This window comes from Porites lutea, chromosome 5 (genome assembly GCF_958299795.1).
Source record: "Porites lutea chromosome 5, jaPorLute2.1, whole genome shotgun sequence".
NCBI lineage: Eukaryota > Metazoa > Cnidaria > Anthozoa > Scleractinia > Poritidae > Porites > Porites lutea.
Window position 1 is genome coordinate 35,693,771 of NC_133205.1, and position 24,373 is coordinate 35,718,143.

General features: G+C 39.2%; 2 protein-coding genes across 2 annotated transcripts; one reads left to right on the top strand and one right to left on the bottom strand.

Annotated features, from left to right (window-relative positions):
- The first annotated feature begins 1,628 nt into the window (after positions 1–1,628).
- LOC140937817 (protein FAM221B-like) lies at positions 1,629–3,077 on the top strand. The gene has a single exon (XM_073387393.1). The coding sequence runs from the start codon at positions 1,638–1,640 to the stop codon at positions 2,748–2,750; it is 1,113 nt and encodes a 370-aa protein (XP_073243494.1). The 5' UTR covers positions 1,629–1,637; the 3' UTR covers positions 2,751–3,077.
- Positions 3,078–5,216: 2,139 nt separating this feature from the next.
- On the bottom strand, positions 5,217–23,630 carry LOC140936763 (uncharacterized). The gene is made up of 5 exons (XM_073386249.1): positions 21,914–23,630; positions 19,891–19,983; positions 18,921–19,008; positions 10,717–10,851; positions 5,217–10,241 (listed from the first exon to the last, which is right to left on the bottom strand). The coding sequence occupies exons 1-5, from the start codon at positions 22,853–22,855 to the stop codon at positions 7,321–7,323; spliced, it is 4,179 nt and encodes a 1,392-aa protein (XP_073242350.1). The 5' UTR covers positions 22,856–23,630; the 3' UTR covers positions 5,217–7,320.
- Positions 23,631–24,373: the final 743 nt, after the last annotated feature.

A 24,373-nucleotide genomic window follows, 5' to 3' on the forward strand; every position in this document is an offset into this window, starting at 1 on the left:
TCCAACCAATTAAAAACTTTTTATAACAGTTATGACATTTTTGATCCCTGGTACCTCTCAGTACTGGCCTTAATTTCCTTCATTATTTACATTTTGACTGGCTTTATCCTTTTTGTAAAATGATATGTCTACAAACCAGTGTAATTTCTCTCATTACTGTTGTAAATAATTGCCTGTTATCACTTTTGGATGTGTGTGGATAATCATAGCTTCCAAGAAGTTGATCGATCTTGTCAATCCCTGCCATGTCCTCATTATACCGTTTAGCCATTACAAGCTTCTCAACGGTCTTCCTGCCTCCTTCAGAGCCTGTATGCCTGATGTCCTTGTCAACTGTGAACTCATTTTGTACAGTACCAAGAAAATGAACACCCTTGGTGTCATGCCAAGCACAGGCAACAAGGTCTCCAGAGTGCATAAATTTTGTTGGATCTTCTCTCTAGAGGAAATTGCCTTGACAGCACGTCTTGGGGCACTTGCTTTCTAGTTGCCAAGCTAAGATGGTAACGCAGCCCCCTACCACCTTTTTCTGCAACTGTAGGTAAAGGTTTGGGCTGCTGTAAAAGATCTTCATGTACACAACATGTCCATTGTTTTCATAACTCTCCAGCAACAACAAAACCATCTGTTCAGAAGAGAGGGTTCCTCTCTTGCTTGCATAACTGTCCCTACCTTTCAAATTTGTGTCCATAGCCACTGTCTGATTCACACACAACAAGAACGTTTATGCCCCACTTGATAGGTTTTTGCTGGTGAATACTGCAGTCTGAAATAAAGTGGCCCTTTGAATTTAATCTGGCTCTCATCGATGTCATCAAAGGTTACGTTTTAGGACCTTGTACGTTTCTGAACATTTCAAGGGATTTAAAATACCCGAGACTGACAGTATTTTGAACCGTGGATTAAAGCCCTCTTCCCCTCGTGGGACACGTTCCTCAACACCCTGGCTCCAGCGGTCTGTTCTAAAGGGCCTGTTTACATGGAGGTGGGGGACCCCTGAAAGGTGAGGTAACGTGAGGTGGGTCATCCCACCTACCTGGGGTATGGGGTATGTTTATATCGGGAGGCTCCGTCCCTAGGTCCAACCCCTTACCCTTTTATATACCATTTTTCATGAAAAAAGTACCTCTTTCATATACCTTCGACTGACAAATGGTACCCTTTCACATACCTTGTTTAGAACTTTGCATCCCTTTTACCAATTATTCATGTAGTCCATCTGTTTAGTAATTTTCCTCTCTAGTTTTTGTGTTGTACGTCATTTCCGCCTTTCCCTTTTAAAAATTAAACAATTTTTATCGCGACATTCTCCATTTATATAATATTGTGATTGCTTACTTTCACCGATTGAGTCCTGTTGCAATTTGCAAAGCAAGGTTGATTGCATGTGATAGTTTCTACAATCCACTTATTGTCAAAGAAACTGTTCAGCAAACAGGTTTCTTTGGTCAGAAACAAGAGTGAAGTCTGTTAAGCATGAAATAATCTGTGGGATTTGCATTTTCACCAAAACGCCAGTTCTTGCGTGACATCAACGCTACTGGTTTTTGCGCGACGATGACGTGACGATAGCTACTGCTGTCTTTCCGCTGACCATCACTTATTGTTTGCTCGCGTACCATTGTTGCTACTCAAAAATGGCGTACGCAGAAACGTCGAGAAAGAAACAAAACAAAAATTCTAAAGCAAACTCCTCGATCAATTCCTTGGATAAACCGCTAAGAGATCTTTCTCTGGGACCTCGAAACCCTTCAAAAGAAGGGAAATCTTTAGTTCAGCGGGAACGAAGTCCGGTGGCTGGGAATAGATATTCGAGGTATTCTGGAAGTTCAGCTTTAGCAAAGACTAAAATTTCTACTGCCGAAAAGTCACCAAATGTAAGCGCAGGACGAGGAGGGTCTTCGCAGCCACAAGTCGGAGGTAAACAGCTAAGCTCTCAAAAAGCTGTGGTTCCTAAATCGAAGGGAATATTAGCACCGAAAGGTTATACCATGCGACCTATTATCCCAGCGGCCAAAGCAGAGCTGTTGCCCGTGGCCCGAGCGATGCATGGCGACGACTTTGCACCGAGAGTCAAGAAGCTCTTTGATCCCGAACGCGAAGCGGCCATAGACGCCATTCAGTCTGGGGTGTATATTGGATGGCGCTGTCCCGAGTTTAAGCATGATTGCATCCGTGTATGTAAGAATTCGAAATGTTTTTGTGGTCATTTATTAAACGAACATGCCCAATACACGGGGAAGAGTGTCATGGTCCCTTGTACCGCCCCGCGATGCGAGTGTAAGGCGTTCGCATTTATCCAGTCCCGTCCCGAGGAGGCGGGTGAATTCTGGCTTCAGCGCCGTCCGGGCTATGACCCAAGTACGTGGCGGGCCAAGTGCAAATGTAAACACACCCATGAGGAACACCACCCCACGGGGCTTAGGAGATGCAAAGTCAGGGGATGCGGATGCTCCAAATTTTTCTCGAATTTTCTGTGTGCTGCATGTGACAGGCATTGGGAAGAACATGAAACATCATTTGAAACAACAGCCATTAGAAAGGACATAGGTTTGCCGTATGGTGAGGCATACCTCCCCTTTCACGAGTTTCCCGAATTACGGAATATGGTATTGACCGGAAAAGAAGATGATGACAGTCAATATTATGCACTCACTTCTGGTCCTCATGTAATACCAGAAAATTCACCTACAGATCTTGCCCTCAGACTGAGAGGTGCTAATCCACAACATAACCCCTTCATATGGTAATAAACTAGGCATAATGGAAGACCTCAGTCAGCAATTCATGGTCGTTTCACATGTCCAAGCCCAAGCCCAGGAAGGAATTGCTGCAAAAAGATTGCCCTATGTAATCTCATTGCCCATGGTACATTTTGTTTTTCCTCCAACTTTTTGCATAAGCATTGTTTCCAATTTTTTCTCGTTGTTACAGTCATCCCAAGAGAAATTGAGGACAATGCTTATGCCAAATCTAAGGGGGCAAACAGAGTGTATTAAAGGCAGAGCGAAATTGGTTAATGCCATCCTTTTTCACCACTACTATAGCATGTTTTGAGTGTTAAACTCAAAATGATGTTGAGTTATTAAAATGCAATTTGAATCTCTCACAGCACCAGCACTTCCAAAGTCCCAGCAATGGTGATTGTAAATTCATGTGAAAAGTGTATTAAAATTTTCCTTAAGGATAAGAGCTACAATTAGTTACATAAACAGGTGACTGCTTTTGGAGATTTTATACCCCTCTACTTTTTCGCATTGCTCGTTTGACGAGGCCTCTTTGAGTAACAGGGAGGCTGCATGCTTGCCACTTTTCTTAAAATTTGTATTGAAATCCAGAGAGACAAAGACAGACAGAGAGATACAGCAAAATAATACTGTGTGAAAAAAATTTTAGAAGTTTTATTGGGTTGTTGGCTGGTTCCCACATAGGGCAAAACAGGGTGTGGCAACCTTGGTCCCAAGCTTCCTCCTGTTCCCTCTAGCTCGATGAATGGAAGAGACTAAACCATGAGGTTTGTCCATTAGAATTATCAAGTGGGCTTTTGTTTGTTTGTAATGACAATTTATTTACTCTCACTGCATTACGTTTTCAAGAAAACATTACTTTGCATAGCTGTCTGACTTGATCAACCATCACTGACAGATGGTGTGCACGTAAGTTAGATGTCCACAAACATGCCTGTCAGACAAAGCTTTGTCAAGAGCTAGGTTGTGGCAGTCACATGCCTTTTCCATTTCACATGATTGGTAGTCATAACAAATCAGAAGGAACAGAGAGATATTAGGGCCATTTATATGAGGAAAAAAAAGACGCGTCTTACATAAGACGCGTCTTAAATAAGACGCGAACTGTACCATTTATACGAGCATGTCTTATCTAATAAGACGCGTCATAGCTAAGCCGCGTCTTACTTTAGACGAAATGTGCCGTTTATACGGAAAGTTCGCGTCTTATTTTTCTTCGTATAAATGGCCCTAGTTATTAATTTCTATGAATGTAATAAACATCTGTAGTTTATTTATTTGATTTAATATATTAATCTGTACAGTTTTATTTATTTGACTACTCAATAAATTAAAAACTATCAAGCAAAGCAGACTTACACATAATAGTCTCTGGATAATGTGCTCTTAGTGTTTTTTGAATGTGTATAGTCAAACCAGGAAAACCGTGAACACCACAAATATTTCTGGAACGTTATTGTGTTGCTTGGAAAAAGCCAATCGGGCGTGAGAAACTAAACCGCAAGCAAGAACTTCAATTAGTTTGTGGCTTTGTAGCTCGTTCGCATGTCCTGATCTTTGCTGGGATTGGTCGTAACACAATAGATGTTCTTGGAATATTTCAAGTGTTCATTGCCAGTTTGACTGTAAAGTGTTAGAAAAACCATAAAAAGACGTTGGGACATTATGCCAAACTGACTAGTCAGAAACCAGTTGAACTAACTGGATCAAAGCCTTTCATTTACCTTCCAATTAACCGAATTTGTCATTACTCCTCGGCAAAGTAGGACAAGAAACAAGAATTTGGGGCAGTGGGATGGTTATGACCATATTTGGAAGATGTAGGCAACATCTACCTCGTTTCCAGGCAATAGCGTGGCAGCCCAGCTGTTTTCCTACAAACGTCGGAAGAGTTCACGGCTATCCGAAAACGAAATAGCCGAACTTCCCAGTAAAACTGAACGGAAGAAATGCAATAATACACCGAAAATATAGCTCGATGGACGTCACCGACTTTTTGAAGACTATCTAAATGCTGAAACCTTGTGGACAATCAAAGCAAACGTTTTGAAGTAAGTCTTCGCATACCTGGTAAGGTTGTCAAGAACTTAGAAATATTTTCAATAAGAAACTATTACTGAATTCGGCATTCGTCTGATGAGAAGAATTATTCAGATCTTGGAAGAGTTTAGCCACCTCCGTCGGTAAACATCCTCCCTCGACCTGCATAATTCTTCACATCATCCTCCGCCTCATTCAATAATATTGAGTGTTAATTATCAACCTCCATATTCTCCACACTGTTCTCTGTAGACTTTCTATGGTGCTAATGAGAAGAATTTGTTAAGCGATCAAAACCTTTCTATCTGGTGGTCTGTTCATTTTTTCTCACGACCTTCAGTTTGATTGAGCAGTATCATCATAACAAGAAATTGAATGTTGATAAATCTTTGGGGTTAAAGGTTAAAGCATGAATGACTGGTAAAAATGTATTTTCACTTCTTTATTTGTTCCATCATTTTATGAACTTTTCTTGTCTGCCATCTCTTATGTACAAAATAACGCAAAATACAATATTTTCTACTTTTATCTTAATATCCTTCGAATACTTCCACATGCCTAGTGATTCAAACTATACTTTACGAAATGGCTGAATGAAAACGTGAATAAATTCTTAGGAAAAAACCTTTTAAATAGCCGTGAGATGATTATGGAAACACTAACACATAAATTAACAAACACAAAACTTGTTCACCAAGATAAGAAACGCCTTTATCCTTTCACTTCCACAAAGAGTGCAATTTCAAAACTTCCAGCATTTGTTTTTTTTAAATAGGGTAAAAACCCGCGACTTTGAATTTGGTTTGTCAGGACCTGTTAGGCTAAAACATGCCAGTTAGGCCCCCTCTATACAAGAACCTGTTTAGCCTAAAATTTGAAACAGGCTCTCATTTTCTAAAATCTCTGACAAAAATTCTGTACAATTGGGCAAATAATATAAGTCAACATTCAGGCTCCTCTTTGGAGACGTAAGTACCTTATCACTATTCAACTTATTCGTCATTATAAAATCTGGCTACATTGCAGTGGTAGGCTCCTTCTGCAATGTAATCGTATGCAGATTTTATAATGACGAATAAGCTGAATACCACTTAATGCTGTTAGCTACGATTATTTTTTTTTTCTTCAGAAAATAACAACCTAAATAGTCCGAATTTGTGCTAATTACCACTTATGTAAGAACCTGTTAATAAGTTTTGGCTAACTTGGGAAAATGCAGGTTAGTCGCGGGTCTTTACTGTTACGCCAAACGAGGTTTCGTTTGAATGATTTCATCCACAGACACAAAAATTCAGTTACCAAGGGAATGAAAGTGCTGAAAATCCTATCACACAGACATTCTGCGACGGGACATCATGGTATCCACGCGCTTTGCTAGTTAGAACTAATGGGTGTTATCTGAACGGTTTTTAAACTGCCAAAAGTAATGAAACGTAGGACAGTCTGATTGGTTTCCCTAAATCGCTTGTAAATAATAATGAAAAGGCTGCAAACGGTGGCAAATGGCTTTAAAAGCCATTTACCAAAAAGTTCAATGAACAAGAAAGTACATATAGAAACACCTGTATTAGCAAAAATGTGGATGGCGTTCAATTTAGTTCGAAATTCCGCATTATTACCCCTAACTCGGAGAACTTTTCGATCAAAGATTTGACATGTTACTGCAGTCAGAGAGTTTGAGAAATCTTAGTTCTATAAATCCGGCCTTAGTTATGGCTAGCTCTGGAATGAAATAGCGATTCTAGGAAATTTAAAGTTACCATATAACACTAAGTGCAATTTAACAAATAGCCTACACACTCGGCTGCTTTTCTTAAATTATTTGGCAATTAAAATTGGTCATCAACCATTGAAAAATATTTTTTGCGTATTATGCCAAAGTGAAATCTATTTTCCCCGCGAATGGCAACATTTTTTGACCGAGAAATATTCGCGTTGCAACGTTCGAAGAACAATTAATGTTAATTTTCTTTGACTTGTTTGAGACAACAAGTTGTGGACGGCCACTCGATCAAAATAAGACTCCAGCAATCCGACTTCCTTTGATGGTTAAATTTGGACAGAAATCAAACATGCAAAATCGACCTTGTCCACACTTGTTGTTCACTCCCATGGAAATATATCCAAGATTCCAAAATAGCGACGCGTTGACACGAAGCGACCATTTTAATAATCGCTTCGTTTGATGATGTAGTGACATAAACTTCGCTTTCCTCGAGCTTAATTTAGTTTTCGAAAAGGCTGTGGGTGAGTTTGAAACTTGTACGCTTTCATCTACTATCGTGTAAACACAGTAATCTCTTGGATAATTCCAAAAGAATTTCAGTTAATGCGTAAAGGGCCTTTCCATTTCTTTAACTTACTCCAAAGAAAACAATCTAAAATCAGTTCTTTTAGCGATCCTGTCTCTCCTGCCTAATCAACGCACACAAAAAACTGATCTCTTTGTTCATCATACGTTCTAACCAACGTTCCACTCTTTGGGGTAAATTGTTTTTCTACCACTCGACATACTCTGGTAACAAACTTTGCTTCAACTCCCTTCTACAGTCTGTTCATTCACGGATTCTTCCGTCGTTGTTGTTGTCTTTTCTTCCCCATCCTCGTTCACTGTTGTTGTTATTTCAGTGGTGACAACATGTGTAACAACGTTTGATTGATCAACGAATTCTTTCGAAGAGACTTCTGTCGACTCTGGAGTTTGTTCAGCTGCAGACGAATCAGGTGTTGGTTCGATCCATTTCTCTTCGGAGATCGCTTCACTAACTGGCCGCTCCTCTGAAACTGTTTCCACAGTTTCTGTCGGCTTGTCTTCAGTTTTAGTTTCCACTTCTTCAGTCGGTTTCTCTTCAGTTGCAGCTTCGGGTGCCGGCTGTGATATCGGTTGTTTATCTTCTTGTTTTAATTCTTTTTCTTTCGCCGGTTCTTCCGTCTTTTTCTTTGAGGCAGATTTCGGTGTAGGTTTACCACCGACGCTTCCCGCGCTCGGTTTCCCACCGATTTTCGATTTCGCGCCTGTGGATGCAGGCTTAATGTCCGTGGGCTTTTTAGCAGCCGAGGTAGGTCTTGTTGGTGCTTTCGCAGACGTCTTTGTAGTGGTTGCGGTACTTGCGGTAGTTTTCGGCTGACCCGTCTTCGCCTGCGTAACTGTTTTCGTGGTGGTTGTCTGAGTTTTTCCCGGGGCAGCTGTACCACTCTTGGTCACAGTGGTTGTTATCGTTGTTGTCTTTTTCACGGTTGTGGTTGTGGTCGTGGAACTGGTCGTGGGCTTGGGTTTGGCACTTGTAGGTCGAGCGGCTGGTTTCTTGGGGGGTGCAGTCCCATCTTTACTGTCAGCAGGCTTTGTGCTTGGTGTGGGCGTCGGTTTAGCAGAAAGTGGTTTCTTTCCAGTGGTGGTAGTCTTCGGAGTTGGTTTCGCAGATGAAGGTCTAGCCGTTGTTGTCTTCGGCGCACTTTTCGGTGGACCACCATCTTTTACGTCCTGACCAGGAGGCTTAGTCGCGGCCGTTTTCGTGGCCGACGCCGGAACTTTCTTATCTTGCGCCTGACTAGTCGCACGTCCAGCGGTTTGTGTAGAAGGACGAGCTGATACTGCACTCTTGGGTCTTTGCGGTTTTTTCGCCTCGTCAACTTTGGTTTCATTAGACTTCGCTGCAAGCTTCTTGACACCCGCAGCCGCTGAGGTTGGAGTTTTTGTGGCTGGCGTCTTGGCAGTAGGTGCCTTTGCTGCTGTTGCCTTCACAGCAGACGCATTAGCCGAAGCAGGCTTGGAAGGCGGCACTTTCTTAGTAGGCGGTTTAACGTCTTTTTTCGCCGCCGCCGAAGTCGATATCTTTGTAGGTGAAGTGGGTCTTGCAGCTCCAGTTGGCTTTTTAACCGCTGAGCTAGGTTTAGATGCAGACTTTTCTTTTGCGCCAGCCGCTGCAGGCTTTGCCTTTGTAGTCTTTTCCTTTGGCTTCTCTGCCTTCAGAGGCTGATCTTCCGCGGGCTTCTGCTCTTCCTTCCCTTCAGCCGCTATAACTAGCGCACCCTCAGCAACTTCAACAACAGCAGCTTCTTGAGCCTGGCTTTCTTCCTGCGTGCTCGTCTCTTCCACAGTAGGAGCCACTTCCGTGCTTTCGCCTTCAGATTTGACGTCCGCTACATGGCTAACAGGCTCATCGATTTTAACAGTCCCTTCCTCCGGCTTGGGTGGTTCAGGCTCTCCAGCAGCCGTTTCTTCAATAGGAACTGCTTCGTCGGGTTTTGCAGGTTCTTCTTCTAATTTAGAAGGTTCCAGTGACTCAGAGATACCTACAGTTTCTTCACCCGTAGAGGGTTCTTCAATCTTTGCAGGTGCCACTTCCGGAGGTTGCGACTCGGCTTCCGGACTTGGATCCACTTCACTGGGGGGAACGTCTTCAACACTTGGTGTCGTGTCCTCGTTGACAACAGGATTGTCCGAATTGACAGGCTCAGCATCGGCACCTTCTGTTTCCGGAGCCGATTCCTTAGGAGCAGCAGTTTCCTCCACACTAATCAACGGCGAGGACTCCACAGTTCCTTCCACCGCTGCACTGACTTGCGAATCCTGTAATAAATCTCCAATATCAATCGGCCGCGGTGAAGCCTCTGGAGTATTGTCCAAAACTGGTTTAGTGTCTGCAATTTCTATTAAATTGTCAAGATCCTGAGGCGGTGAAGGCTCTACGGTTGTTTCAGGCTCAGAGGGCCGTTCATCGTGAGCCAATTCACCATTACCAATAAGTTCGCTGTTACTAGGTTGCTCCTCGGGTTTTTCCGAAGACGTGGTATCGGTCAGGACCAGCCTGTCTTGCTCGGCGGCTGCTGCCAAGGGATCAAACGACGAAACATCGGGCATATTATCATTTCCGTTCGCCTGAGAACCTGACAAGTCTTCAAGTCTTGATTGTTCAGAAGAAAGTGAATCTTCGGCTGGGACGGAACCATCGATCTGGTCTGGAGCAGTGTTATCTGGTGGTTCCTCCCCTGATGCGATTGCATTCGGTACCACGATCTTTCCTACGCCAATCTCCTCAGTGGATTCAGAATCGGGTTGTTTTTCTTCCGAAACGTTGTTATTTACGACAGGGACTTGCTCTCCATCAAATGCGAGAGTTGTAGCTAAATCCGCCATTGCAGTCGTATCACTTAAACGCCTTCGAATTTTACTTCCTTTTACTGAAATATCAGGTGACGACGTTCGTCTGCTTGCACCAAATATTCCCTTGTCAAAACGACTCTTAAGTATGTTAAATGTCCTGCTCGTAAAACTAGCAGGTCGGTCGGCTAGAGTCTGCGACACAGATGAGGAGATTTTCCGTATAGCCTCTGTTATGTCCTTTTCGTCCTTGTGTGTCAGAGAACTCCGCTTTCCTCGATCCTTGATCTTTGGCGAGGTTTGATTCCCTAATTGCTGGTGCAAGCTTCCTTGGGAAGAATAAACTGGCGAGTCTAGAGACAGAAGAAATTAAAAATTAATAAACAGACATAAAGGATTTGCCACATCAAATATGTACACTTTTTATAATGCTGCATCACGAAATAGACTAAGACGGATAATGAGAATCGCCCAATATACGTCAACGGCCGCTAAAAGTGTCTTTAAACGATGAATTGTATGATCAAAGTTTTTAAACACAAACTTTAAAAAAATGCCTTGCTAATCCCCTTTCCTGGTAAAGATAATATGCAACAAAAATGAACAAACGGGTTTCTTGTCAACAGAGAAGTGTACTCTACCGATTCTAGAGTTTAAACTACGAATAGAAGAACAACAGGTGCATAAAACTACGAATGAAAACTCATCTCCTAGTGAACTCAATAACCAAACAAGAATCCTGGGATAAGCTAATGACTAAACGTCAAACATATGGAAATGAAGGAAACTGCACTTCTTCCGCGTGAGAATAAATTAGAAGTTACTTACCTCTATTGACAACTCCTATTTGTTCTTTCTTTTTATACTTTTCGATCAGGCTTGTCCTGACACCACTGTTGGCCGATATAGAATTCCGCGGGCTGGTGAAAGCTTGAGAACTTGGCGTACTTGGGGTTTCAAGGGCTGCAAAAATAAACGGAATCGTTACAAAAGAGTTAAGGAGGGGAAACATTTTACAGCTGTCTTCGTTTTATGAATGATGAAATTGCCTCGAAATTACACGACCTCTGGGAATAGACTAAACTTAACCTGTATGCTATCAGTCCGGCAAAATAACCGTAATTTATAAACACAGTGTAACTCATTGTTAATAATAATATATGTTCACAGTAATATGCCCAAGCCTGAAACACGCAGTGTTGTTCGAAATAAAAAGGCGTTTCGTCATCTGTTTTTAACTTATCACTTAAAAGTTGTTTTGCTTACAAATCCTCGAATGTTTGAAGGCAAATAACGCCAACATATCGTTCAACCAACCACGATACGAGAAACAGGATTCTTTCCAGACAAAACAAGCTGACAAACGTGAAATTAAAAAGGTTGTTTTAGCAAAACAACACAACGAATAAGAGCCTTAAATTCATGATGTTAAACGGTTTTCAGTTCATTTACCAACCTTCGGATGTAATGAATCGTTACTCTTTTCGGTAAATCAACTGTTCGGTATTTTTCTTTCGCCCTGATATCTGGAACTAAATTCCATGTGAACTCCTAAGCAACAATTTCTCTTAAAAGAAAATTGAGAAACGGCACTAGAAACGTATCTTTTTAAATAGAAACTTAATCAATATCACCGTGCATTTCGTCTATTTCAAAAAAAAAAAAACATCTTAGGGCCTGTTTACATGGAGTGGGGGATCCCGGTCGAGTGGGGTTGGTTTCTTTTGTTTTCACGCTCTAGGGGACACAAAACAAAAGAAACCTACCCCACTAAACCGGGGTCCTCCACTCCATGTAAACAGGGTCTTGGAAAGAAAAATAACTTGGAACTAAAATCAAGATTGAGAGTACATACATACATACATGCATAGCCCTTTATTATTGTGTCTGGTCGTTCTAGCGCCATCGGCACTAATTAGGGACACGAATTAAAATAAATTAAAATACAAAGATAAACTAAAAATAATTTTACAAGAGAATTTCTCAAAATATGTAACTTCGAGATTCGAGTCTCGTTTTATCAAAAAAGTTTATCCCTAATTTCCCACTTCTCGTTTTGTCAAACAGACAAAGAGGAAGAGATAAAATTCTCCCACAGATTGGGACGAAATATTCGAAATCATGAGCAACTTCAAATCACTCTGAGTCAGAGAACATTGTTCGACATGTTTTTGCCAGACCAGATAACCAACTTAGTTGTAAAGAATTTCAAGTTTTTAGAGTTAATATTTGTTATATCGCGTATAATAAATATGGTTTGTCTGAGGGATATGCTAAAATAATGATAGTGGATCTAAGTAGCAGGTTTGGTTACAAAAGCGTTATCTAAGAATCGCTTCAAACGTCGCATTTCACAAAAATTTAATGCAAATCTAATGCAAATGAGTGAAAACAATAGTTTTTCTTCTAAAGTTTCAAGAAATGCAACGTTTGTACCAGTCAACGACCAAAGGTGTTCTCCAAAGCCACCTCTCCCATTACCTCGCGCGCCCGTCGCGTCCGCGCGCGTTCGGCATTCTAGAACCTACCACGCGTAACGCAGGATGCATTTCAAAATGAGCAAACCAGTCATCTTTCAAATGTAATCAGTTATTGATGCTTGTTACTAATTAGACTTGTGGTAATAACAGACTATGGACGCTCGTTCGACCGAGACACCACATGAATTAACCCGTTTTGACAAGCAAGAAGGGAGAAGTCAGTCCCTAGCAAATTTTAATTTTTTTTCTGCTTGTAAAAGCAACAGGAAAGCCAATGCATTTCCTTTCTTCAAACGCGATAATGTGTCAATTTCTAAACCAAATTCCAGCGCTGTTTACAACCTTATTAAGGGAGTTGTTTATCAATGATAAATCGTAAACAAATAATCATTAACCAATTAGTTCTGAAGGTTGCAAAAGTGTTTTACTTTGGGTTGATTATTTTTAGAAGCAAATGTGGGAAACCTTGGGAAGTGAAAGCGCTCATCTGCGATGCTGCAGAACTCAAGGTCATGGCACCATTCTAGCACTAAATACATTTCAGACGCAGAGATTTAAACACTTCAAGGTGTTTGTCCGTTTCAAGTTAACGATTTTAATCACAATGTAATAACCATCACAACCTTAATTATTTAAAAACTTTGTAAAATGAGTGCATCATAAATCTTGGAAGTTTTTAAGACTAAAAATTGTGTGAGCAATATCATGAATTAGCAATCATAGGGAGGATTTCGATGGCCTTTATATTGCCAACTAAGCCGTACCAACAATGTCAAGTAGCATTAGTCCTTTTTCAAGAAATTATAAGGGTAATGGGTACAAGCTTTCAGCCCAAAGACTTCTGGGATTGTTTGGGTGGACAAGTGTTACCACCTTGTGATTGGTTAATGGTTGCCATGAATACCATGGACCAATCACAACTAATGCTTGTCCACCCAAACTATCCCAGAACTCACTGCTCTCAAAGCTTTTACTAATTCTCCAGTTTCTGGAGTAGGAAATTCACACCGAAACTGCTTCACAACTGCACGTCCTTAAATAGACTGAAAATAAGTGACAGAAACATTTTGACTGACACAAGTGCAAAAAGAATTTTTGAATGTAGAATCTCTCACACATTGTTTTATGGACCCCGGCCACGTAGAAAGCTACTTCAAGTGGTCATATAGTGAGAAAAATATATTATTATTAAAATATTGCACAGAGGAGAAAGTGAGAACTTAAAAGCACACAGAGACAAATGGCAGTAACAACCATTGCTGCAGGGTCAAGTACTGGATGAAGACTTTAACTGCCATTAAATTTACTATTAGAACCAGGAGCCAGAAGATTACTGAAATCTATAGCAAGTGCTTCTGAGGTAACAGCGAATTTGTATGGTTAAAAAACTGCAACAACTGCAGGGAACCAATAAAAGAGATTATAACACTGAAGACCAAAATGAAAATGTTCCAAGTTACAATTTGTGACAATTTTGGGCACCTGATAACATAGTGAGCAGATTTGACAATGTAAGCACATATAACATGTTAAAAAAACAAACTGGGACTGTGTTAAAGTGTTCATGTCATCATGACACAGAAAATTTATAGGACTGGTGGTAAAAATGACTTTTGATTTATACTATTCCTTTTTTTGATAAAAAATTACTAAAATGAGTCTAATCGGGATCAACAGCAAATTCAAACAGAGGCAAGTTTTGCCCTGGTACAATGAGAGAAATTTGCAACTACTAAGCAAAGTACTTCAGAGATAAGGTTGTTACTTTCCGTGTTTACATGAATGTAAAAGATATTACCAACACGATGTTTAATTTACTAAAAGTTTTGAAAGATTACTAAAAAACGTTGTATTAATGTTTTAACACAGAAACTGGTATTACTGGTGGGTCAGCCATGGTTACTCAAGTGTAAATTAACACATTTTCAACTTGACAAGAAAATGACAAGACGAAGTTACAGTCGATTACCAGCTATTTCATCCATCCTTGCCCATGTTTCCACTAACTAGTAAATGAAATCCCAACAAATAAAACAAGAAAACACCAGTAGCGAGATGTTTGACTGCAGTGGAGTGGCAGGCTAACAGTGTACACTTCCCTAGTACTTCTACTTACAGCTGTAATTCCCATGGCAGCTAATAGTACTACTGACCTGAGGCCCTTAAATCAGCTAAGATAATATTTTCAAAAACAATAAACTAGTGTCATATCTAACATTGACAACATCTGCAGTACAATTTAGTTACATCTGATTTAATTTGCTGTGATCGATGTAAATAGAAGAGAATGTAACTTTAGATACAAGTAAACAAGTGTTGAGCTCTACCAATGTTTTTTCCAAATTTTCTTGAACTAAAACAGCTGTTAAATAGTAAAACATGCCAGTAAGATGGCTAACAGTTTGATGCAACTACACTGACAACCCTTAAAAAAGGGATATTTAAGTATGCATAGAATCCTGATTTTAAGTTTCTGAATTTGTCTCATGATGTTACATTATGCGCCTGTCAATTTTGTAATCAGAAGATAGAATGGGTCAAGTGACAAAGAAAATTCGACTTAAAAACTTTCCAAACAAATTTTGTTTACTCAAAATGCAAATTTTTGGAAGACATACTTGAGGCAATGCGTTCTTTCGGTTAAAGTTACAAACACTTTAACATTGATTTGTGTTGATCCTTGATATTAAATGAAAATTTGATCTCTTCGTGTGTTGACAGCTGACCTACTAGTATTTTAATTTCAGTAAACTGTAATAAAGAGTTTTGGCATCTGTCTCCAGATTAACTGTCTTGTTACATACACTGTAAGGGTGCAAGTATTTTCAATTTAGGACTTCCTGTTTTTTGAACTGGAACTCATTGGTTATGGCCAGGGATGCATGATTTTTCACAAGATGAGTCCCAGGATTCACCAAAACTATTTGTAACAAAATTACTGGTTCATCGCCATTTCTTGCTGGGTGGGTCCTTAAGCTGGGGACTCAGAATTTGCTTCTCTTCAGAAGAGTACAATCTAAATATTGGCATTTCCTGTTCCACACAATTCCATGTTGATACAGAAATAAAGTGGGTCAAAAGACAATAGAACTAATTTGCAGTTAAATAATTAGTTTCTGTTTATAATATTTGTAATTTTTACACGTTTGTCCACATTCATTTTGCTCAAACTGTTTTTCCCTCTGATTCTTTTTTAAAGGATAATGCAGCCCTAATCTACATCAGCATCAGCTAAATTTAGTCAGGGTGTGGCAAGTTGTCAAGTGCCAACAAACGTAAGGTTAGACTAATCACCAGCAGAATATAATAAATGTACAGTACAGTTATCGGACGTAAGATCTGATATCTGAAGTACAACTTATAAGTATTTGCTTAGAAAAGTCTCGCAACTTAAAAAAAAAGTAAAATGGTTATTCTCATAATTACACTTTTATTCATAATATTTAAAACTAAAATAATACAGAAATGTTGTTGGCAAGAAGAATCACAAAATAACACCGTGTAACTTTAAGATTAGCTGACCATTTCCAGAGACGTTAATTACGTGAGTTCAATTGTCATTCTGTTTTCCATCAATTAGAGCATAACAATTTTATTGTACGTTTCTAATTAAGCAATAGTAGATTTGTAACTAGCTAGCGACTGCATGTGAATCGTCAAAAACTGAAAAGATTTTTATTTCAAGAAAATTCACACGATTTTCCGTTGCGTGCACAATCGAGGCATCATTATGTATGTTGTTGTAGCAAATGGACTAGGATTTTAGTAACTAATACAACTGTCTGAACTAATAAGTTCAAGATCTTTCAAAAGAAAGAATGGGCCAATTTACGATTCAGAATTCTACGCGGTAAAGTAAAAATTACTTTGAAAGTGTACAAGGGGTCAGTGTGAAAATTAACACGAATAGATAACGTGACATTTTCGGCATTCAAGAATTGATTCACGCTTTCCACATTTTCAGTTTCGACTCTAATCAGCACGCGTACGATTGACTAGCGAATCTGTTTCTTCGATTTGGTAGGAATGTAGGTGTGGGAATGTTTACACATTACTTGCTAGAAATAACAAACTCAATTCAAGCGAGATTTCAAGAGACAGAAATTTGAATCTGGCAATTTAAAAGAGCGTTACTTTGCATGATTCGAGCGTTGATCACTGTTGGAGTCCACAAGCGACTCGAAAAATATTACTAATGGCGACTCCATCGATGACTGACTTTTGTAAACCCGTTCTCGAACGATTGCTAGAAAGACATTACCGTAGATGTGAGGCAGACTGTTTTTTAATTTATTTATAGTTCGGTACCCGAAGGACAAGCCAGCAGACATCTGTCTTGATCCTTCCTCCAAAAACACGATATCTCACAAAACACAACTCTTCTCCTCAAATACACACACATATATCAAAAACACAAAACGCGACAAAACTCGTGGAAAAGTAACAAAACTTTACCTTCGAAATCGAAGTTCCTGGGAGTAGTGCTTTGGAATAAAACAGCACAGCAGATGGAAACGCCAAGAGCCGCTGAAATCTAAGCCAATACAAGATGTGTCGCACGTAGAAAAAGAGCTTTATAATATCGGTCCAATCGAACCATTTTACGCGAAGGCGCAGTCAAACCACGGGAAACAATCGTAAGGGCGTGTTACCAGACGTCAGCCAATCAAAACGCAAGAAATAACAAAAGCCGTCAAATTTCTGTTTACCGCTTTCAAAGTCAGCTGTATGCAAATCACTAACTCGCCTAGCCAGTTTTTCTCTTTCCTACAATATTTAAATCCAACCGAGCCAAAGGTGAGTAACATCAAAATAATCTTGCGAAATTGTTTGAAATATATCCATTTCTCTGCCCCCTAACTGTTATAAAAAATCGGCATTAAAGATCTTCGCTTCTGACAGATGCCTTCGCGAGGTGCGTACGTAAGATTGAGCTAATCTCATTTTACTACATTTTTCACCTGTCACACAGTTTATGCCTTCTTGTTATGAAACAGGATCCCTATGTTTTTTTCTTTCTGCGGCGAAAATGAAGTAACTGAAATGATTTTTCCTGCTCAGGTAACAATTATAACACAACACTTTTCACACATTGAAAAATATCGTTTATGAGAGCAAGTAGACATATCTATAGCTAAATAGGCGAACTGTTGAAATTTTATGTTAATGTACTTCAGTGTTTATGGTGTCTGCAAAGTCAGTTCAAGGGATGTCAAGATTACAGACCCAGAGAAAATACGAACTTTGCCCGAAAAGTGCCTCACTAGCGCCGTTAAGAACCGTTTGCCCTCTTGGGATAAAGCACAAACTTAAGCTGATTTTTGAGACATGATCGTTTAATACAACTCCTGAAGTTCATTTTCTTGGCACAACAACATGTTCCACTGATCAGACTCGGGTCAGATTACTTCTGTCCACGCTTTCAAGGCTGGTGTTTTATGCGTTTTTTATCTCCATTTATTAAACCAGCTGCCGAGCCTATCTGAAAATGTTCATACGACTACCGAAGATGTTCCGACTACTAATTTCGAAGGTTATAATATTCGAAAGATGTAAAAAACTAAAAATTGTTAATCATTACTAAACATCAAAACATGGAAACTAACACTGATTATTTATCTCAATCTTTATTGTTTAAAATGATCTTCCTTTATTAGTCCAGATTTATTTGTTGGAAAGTGAGAAATTGTCGTGGGTGCATAAGATGGGCAAGAATAAGACTTGCAAATGATAGCATTAGAGCTCAGGTCAGTGGTGAATTCAGATCTTCAATTTTAAGTGAAACTTAATTTTATTTCTTAGTTTTAAGCTAATCCGGCATTTCACAACCTTCCTCTAGCTTGACCCATCCTAGTTGTATTCTTATTGTAATAATTTGTAGATGTTCATTGTAAGGATATTTTATAAAAATATTGTAATATAGTTTTTACACTTTTTAGTCTTATATATATATATACTTATAGTTCTTTTTTCTTTTATGATATGTATTTTTAGTTGCTTAATTTATCTTTTACAGTTTTAGTTTGAGGGCCACTAGTTATTCAGTTGAATTACTCTCCTGTATTACCCTCATTAAATAAATTTGATGAAGATGATGATTATTATTATTGCTCATTTAGTGAGGGACCCCGGCATCAAAGACAATTCTTCTCAGCCCTGAATGCAAATGTATTTCTGGCTGTTGCCTCTCTCCACCCAAAAAGTTACTTTTCAGGAAAAGAGAATAGCCGCAAACAGAAATACATCTGCATTAGCAAGCTATGCAGGTTTCAGTTTGACCTTAAAGTAAGGAGGGGACCAGGGCCCCCTGGGCTCCTCCGCTAGATTCGCCAATATTGGCTGGTAGTGTTTTTTGTAGATAGTTTGACACCTCGACCACCCCGTCATATCAGGAGTCCATGGGCTCCTGGTCATGACTATCAAGACATGAGACTATCCTTAGCAATCAAATAAATCCTATTACCGGTCAGACACCCTTAAGCCTCTTGAAGACTCCATGACCTCCAAATACAGGCCAAAATAACACAGCAGTGTACAGCCCAGCCTACATACCTTCTTTAGATGGTGCATGGGTCATGAGATAGTGTTCCAGTGTATCCCAACCACCACCAATTCTGACCAACATATGATCATTTAACATCTACAAAGAAAATGCACACAAGATACATTAATTTAATAATGTTAGAATTGAATTGGGGCTAATATTACACAAAAATTTTAATGTTACAGGATTATTTTTAGTAAACTGTTTAACTTCACAAAAAAAAATGAGAAAAAAGATTTCACCCATTTTCCGATGGACAAAGTTGTCCAAAGAGGTAAAATAGAACTTGTGGTGTCAGAAATATCCATACCTACCATAGACAGTCATAGGAAATTCAGTTGAGGGGGGGGGGGGGGGGGTCATAAAAATACCAAACTTTTTAAGTATAACTGGAATTCTTCAAAGGAGTAGGGGGTTCTTGGAGAGAAGTGCACTCCCTTATTTGGCCTTAACTGCATAGGAGAATTGAACAGGGGTGGTTTTTAGGGTCTTGAGTCTTAAAACAGGGTATATGATCTCACTTATTAGCATCTTTTGGACCGTCAAAGCCTTCTAATTGTCTTTAAAATGTGTGGGGATTGATGATGAGAGTTCTTCATTTGTGGTACCAACATTTTTTTTCAATTTATCTAATTCCATGTTTTTAGTTTGAAAAACTACATATTAGACCAGTTCCAATATATTAAAATTCATACTTGGCTGCAAGGCTTGGGGGAATAAACCCAAAAAAATCTTTTCTGTTATTCCCCCAAGCCTTGGAACCAAGATGCTGTATGAATTTTAATATATCGAAAATGGTCTATTCTACAGTCATAAGGATAGCAAAATGAATGACTTTGTTTTAAACAGGGTCAGGATTTGAAGTACCTCTCGGGGGTAGGGGGGGTGGGGCAAGCCAAACTTATCATGGAGGAGTGATATTTTCTGCAGCAACAAAATCTTAAAATGCACAAAACTGGCCTTTCAGGTTATACTTACCCGCACAAACATGATTCGCCCAAGTATAATGTACTTCCCTTCTTTGAGACGATGAACAATTTTAATGTTGTAGTCTTGGGCAATCTTGCACACCTGTTTGAATGATGAATGAGGCAAATAGAACTTGGAGTATTTATCATTATTATTATTATTGTTATTACTATTAATTTTGATTATTATTTTGTTTATGGGTAAAAAAATTCATTAACGACTGCACAATAGATTCACTGCTTATTATGGTGGCCCACAACTGTCACGGCAAAACCAAAAACCTCACGGCAAAAACAAAATACCTCACGGCAAAACCAAAAACCTCACGGCAAAACCAAATACTTCACAGCAAAAACAAAATAGCTTTGGTTTTGCTGAGGGGTATTTGCTTTTATCGTGAGGTATTTGGCTGTTGCTGTGCAGTATTTGGTTTTGCTGTGAGGTCTTTGGTTTTGCCGTAAGGGTTTGGTTTTGTCGTGAGGTATTTTGTTTTTGCCGTGAGGTTTTTGGTTTTGCCGTGACAGTTGTGGGCCACCATAATAAGCAGTGAATCTATTGTGCAGTCGTTAAGACACTTCTCTCAATTTAAAAATTGAACAGAAAATTTGGAAGTAAAAGGGATTTTATTTTTAAAAAAAACCACTATGAATAGACCACTTGCAAAGTGTCAAAACTCATACTTGGCTGCAAGGCTAATGGGTAAATAATATAAAAATTCCTTGATCAATTTTTGGGTAATCTCCTTCATGGCCACTCAGGCTAGAGTCAGGGTCTGAGCAGCTGCGAAGAAGACTAGGTTTTGGGATGAATAATTTATACACTTCTTTTGTTTCATTCCCCCAAGCCCTAGAGCCAAGTATGAATTTCAATACGTTGACATTTGACTACATTTATGAATGAATTGTGACACTTTTATTAAATATGACTGTGTTTGTATAACAATATCACTGCTTATGTGGCATGCTATGAACTATTCATGATTTTAACATGTTTAAGCCCTGGGTTGAACTTATTAAATTGCAAATTTCATTCTTTAATTAGCTGTGATGTACACACTTATTTTCATCCAAGATCTATATGTTTATACCAATATAGAAATTTCCAGTAGAGAATGTTCTTTTCTAAAAATACTTATATCTTGGCATGGGCTTCTGGCAGGGTGGTAGGAAAAATATTGACCTTTTGGAGCTGTATAATGCACCTAGCCATTATAACTATGCAAATAATATTTACTTTCGTAAAAAAAATCATCACTTTTTATAACTAAAGCTTTCAAGAACTGCAGTCACTTAGCTTGCGTGATTTTAAAGTGCATTTGACTGGCTTTCTAGCCAGGGAAAAGCTGGCGCCCGAACGTAAACTTGTTTCCATGGATTTAAGCTGAAGACGTGTCTCAAAAAACCATTCAAACTTAATACGACGTTATTATTTTCGCTAAGTAAAAAAGCTTTCCGGCTGTTGACATGGGACAGGTGGTTTTAATTGTCCAAAAATGCGACTTTTATATCAGGTTACATTGTAAATGTATTATAATTATTAATGATTTCGAGCCATTTTAGTATCGACATATAAATAAAATTACAATTCACAATAGCTTTCATAAGGTGTTCAATTTTCCGTTCTTAGATGAAAGATGAGTTTCAGACGAAACGTGAGTCGACCAGAATGTCGTTGTTATCAACTTTGATCAGCAATTAATGAAGTGGAATTATATTTGCATAATATGAGCGCCATCAGTGGCAGTGCAACGGATATTGCTTAACTGTACACACTAAAAATTTTTATTTTGTACTCATATTATGTGAATTCATTTTTCGGGGAAGTTATAATTAAGCATTTTAGTTCGGACACATGAAATTCCACCTCCTACTTATCGAACTCAGATCGAAACAGGTCAGTTTGCAAACATTCTCACCAGTGTAATATGTTATTTTTAAACTGCGTTCATCCATGGAATCGTTAATTAGCAGTACTTAAAACTTTTCATTTAGTTAACATAAAATTTACTGCAAAATGCATATAAACTACTAACCTGTTTATCTAATTCGGATTTCGGCCCGGTGCTTTCTAACAGAGACGGAAGTTCTTTGGACGTCTTCTTTAGGGAACTTTTTTGATCTTTTGGTTTCAACAAGTTTTGTTTTCGTGTCACAGTGGTTGTAGTAATCTCCGTTTTCTCTATAATTTCTCTCTCTTCATGCCAAAACTCTTTAAGGCGAGAAGCTGCATTATCTCCTTCTTCTAGGTCAAAAACTGAGTCCACTCCGGAATCAGAGTCCATAGAACTGGGGCTTTGAATTTCTGGTGGATCTGTCCCTTGTACCTCATGGTTGTTTATTTCCACCACGTCCAAAACCTGCCCTTGCCCATTTGAAATGTCCGTGTGAGATTGTGCCTCGTCCTCTTCGATTTCTTTCTCCATCTGAATTAACTTTGGTAGTTCATCAAGTTCAAACTTTGCTGTCCTTCTTACAATTTCCATGAGGCAAATAATAATCCCCCTGCAACCCTCTCGATAATCGTCAACTTGCACAACATCGTTCGATTCGAATAAGATTGCTTCGGGAATGCCGTGACTTCGACACCAGGTGAGAAACTGTTGCACATTTTCCCTGGATTTAAAAAGTTTGATTTCTTTACTACATTTGCCCATAGTATGATAACGAAATTTCTTTCCAGGCACCGGAATGTGGTGCCTCTTGGAATATAATTCCGCTTTCTCTTGGATGTAATTCGCAAGTCGGCAAAGTAGCGAACCGTCTTCCAAAGCGTAGAAGAAAAAATCCGGAGTGATCACCACATCGGGAAATAACTTGGCTAACCACTCGCTTTCGTCTTCCATCATGGCGTACAGAAGTTCGTTCTCCTTTTCCCATCGTTTATAACTCTGTATGCTGTTAGTTTTGAGCCTTCGAAAATTCGCTCTATTACGCGGGGTAACGCTAACGACGATTTCTTCTGTCGCAGTAGTCATAGTTCGGGTTTCCGGTTTACCCTCTTCAATGTTTGTTCAAATCGCCATAATACTGTGCTTTTGGAGATTCTAATCCGTCTTCTCGTTACCAACACGTAATCGAGAGTGATCTCTGAGCACGCTCTCCGTGATGTTCATTTCGACGCGGCTATGTTTAAATGAATAAATAAGTTGCGTTCAATCCGGGAGAAGCAGATCGCCGCCAACCTGTTTAATAATTCCCACAGGCGGGAATATTAAATATTGTTTCTGTCAGCAAGGGTTGCACGATGTTTTCCTTTCTTCTCGAGCAAGTTTGTTCACGCACCATTTACCTTTCTTAGTTCTTGTGAATAGTGCCCCTGATCGCACGAGAAAGAACACAAGAAAAATTCACCTTATAAACACTCGACAACGATCTATTTACAGTCTTGTTATCGTTTCCCGAACAGTCGCATATATAAATGCGCATAACGATTTGTTCAGTTGTTTTTAGTGAAAACTGGTATGGAATAATATCCTAATTTGAATAGCATCAGAACTTTTCGTACCAAATAATTACACGACGATAAAAACGCCTATTGAATCTATTGTTTTGGACGAAAACAAAAGTGGAATTTCTAAACGAAATTACAACTCATGTTAAGATAAATCGCACCTCTAGACCGCTTTGTTGAATTTGTCCCACTTCACTAGGAGACCGTAGCCGTGTGAAAAAATCTGAAGGTTCATTGTAGATGCATAAATACAAGATGTCTTCGTTGTCCAAGTGATCGTTTTTTGACGACGTTTTACATGACATAAAGTTCATCGAACACTCTGAGTGATAGAAAATGTAGAGGTCACTCTGACCGGAAGTAGTGGGTAACCTGTTCTGAGAACCGGAAATGCTGCTACAGGAACTTACGATTTTTTGACTTGGGAAACATGGCAAAGGGGAACATGGCTGTTTTCTCTTTGGCTGTTTTCAGATCGGTGAAAAGCTAGTTTTAAGCATGAGTTTACAAATCAGTGTAAATTTTGCCATTAAAATGCTTTAATATGGTTAAGTTATACTGTTTTCAAAAAGATGATGAAATGTTTCCATGCCCCCAAGTTATATACTATCAGGAAAAAAGCGCTAACGAAAAACTGCACATACATTACGAAATTATAGGAATAGTTTATTTCAGTAACTTAGAATTGCGCTACAGTATAAATTTTAAAAACTTTTTTTTTCGTTTCATTGAGGGGAACGTTCTGGAACAAATCCTAAGCCATCTTATAGCAAAGCCTTTGTCTGAAGCATTATACACAATACGATGACATCATAAGCTTGTCATCGTGAAATGAAAGACGCATCGCGGATGATGTCATTCAAAGAAACTGGCCATGACTTCACTTTCGAAAAAAGAAGTGACAATGACTTCTGCTTGGTAGAGGTGGGTGGGGGTGGGGGGGGGGGGGGCTGAACGGGAGGGACGCTCAAGTTTTATTTTGTTAGCGATTGTTCAGTGACTGTTTGGCGGATCTTATATTTCTGCGGGAAAAAAATGAAAA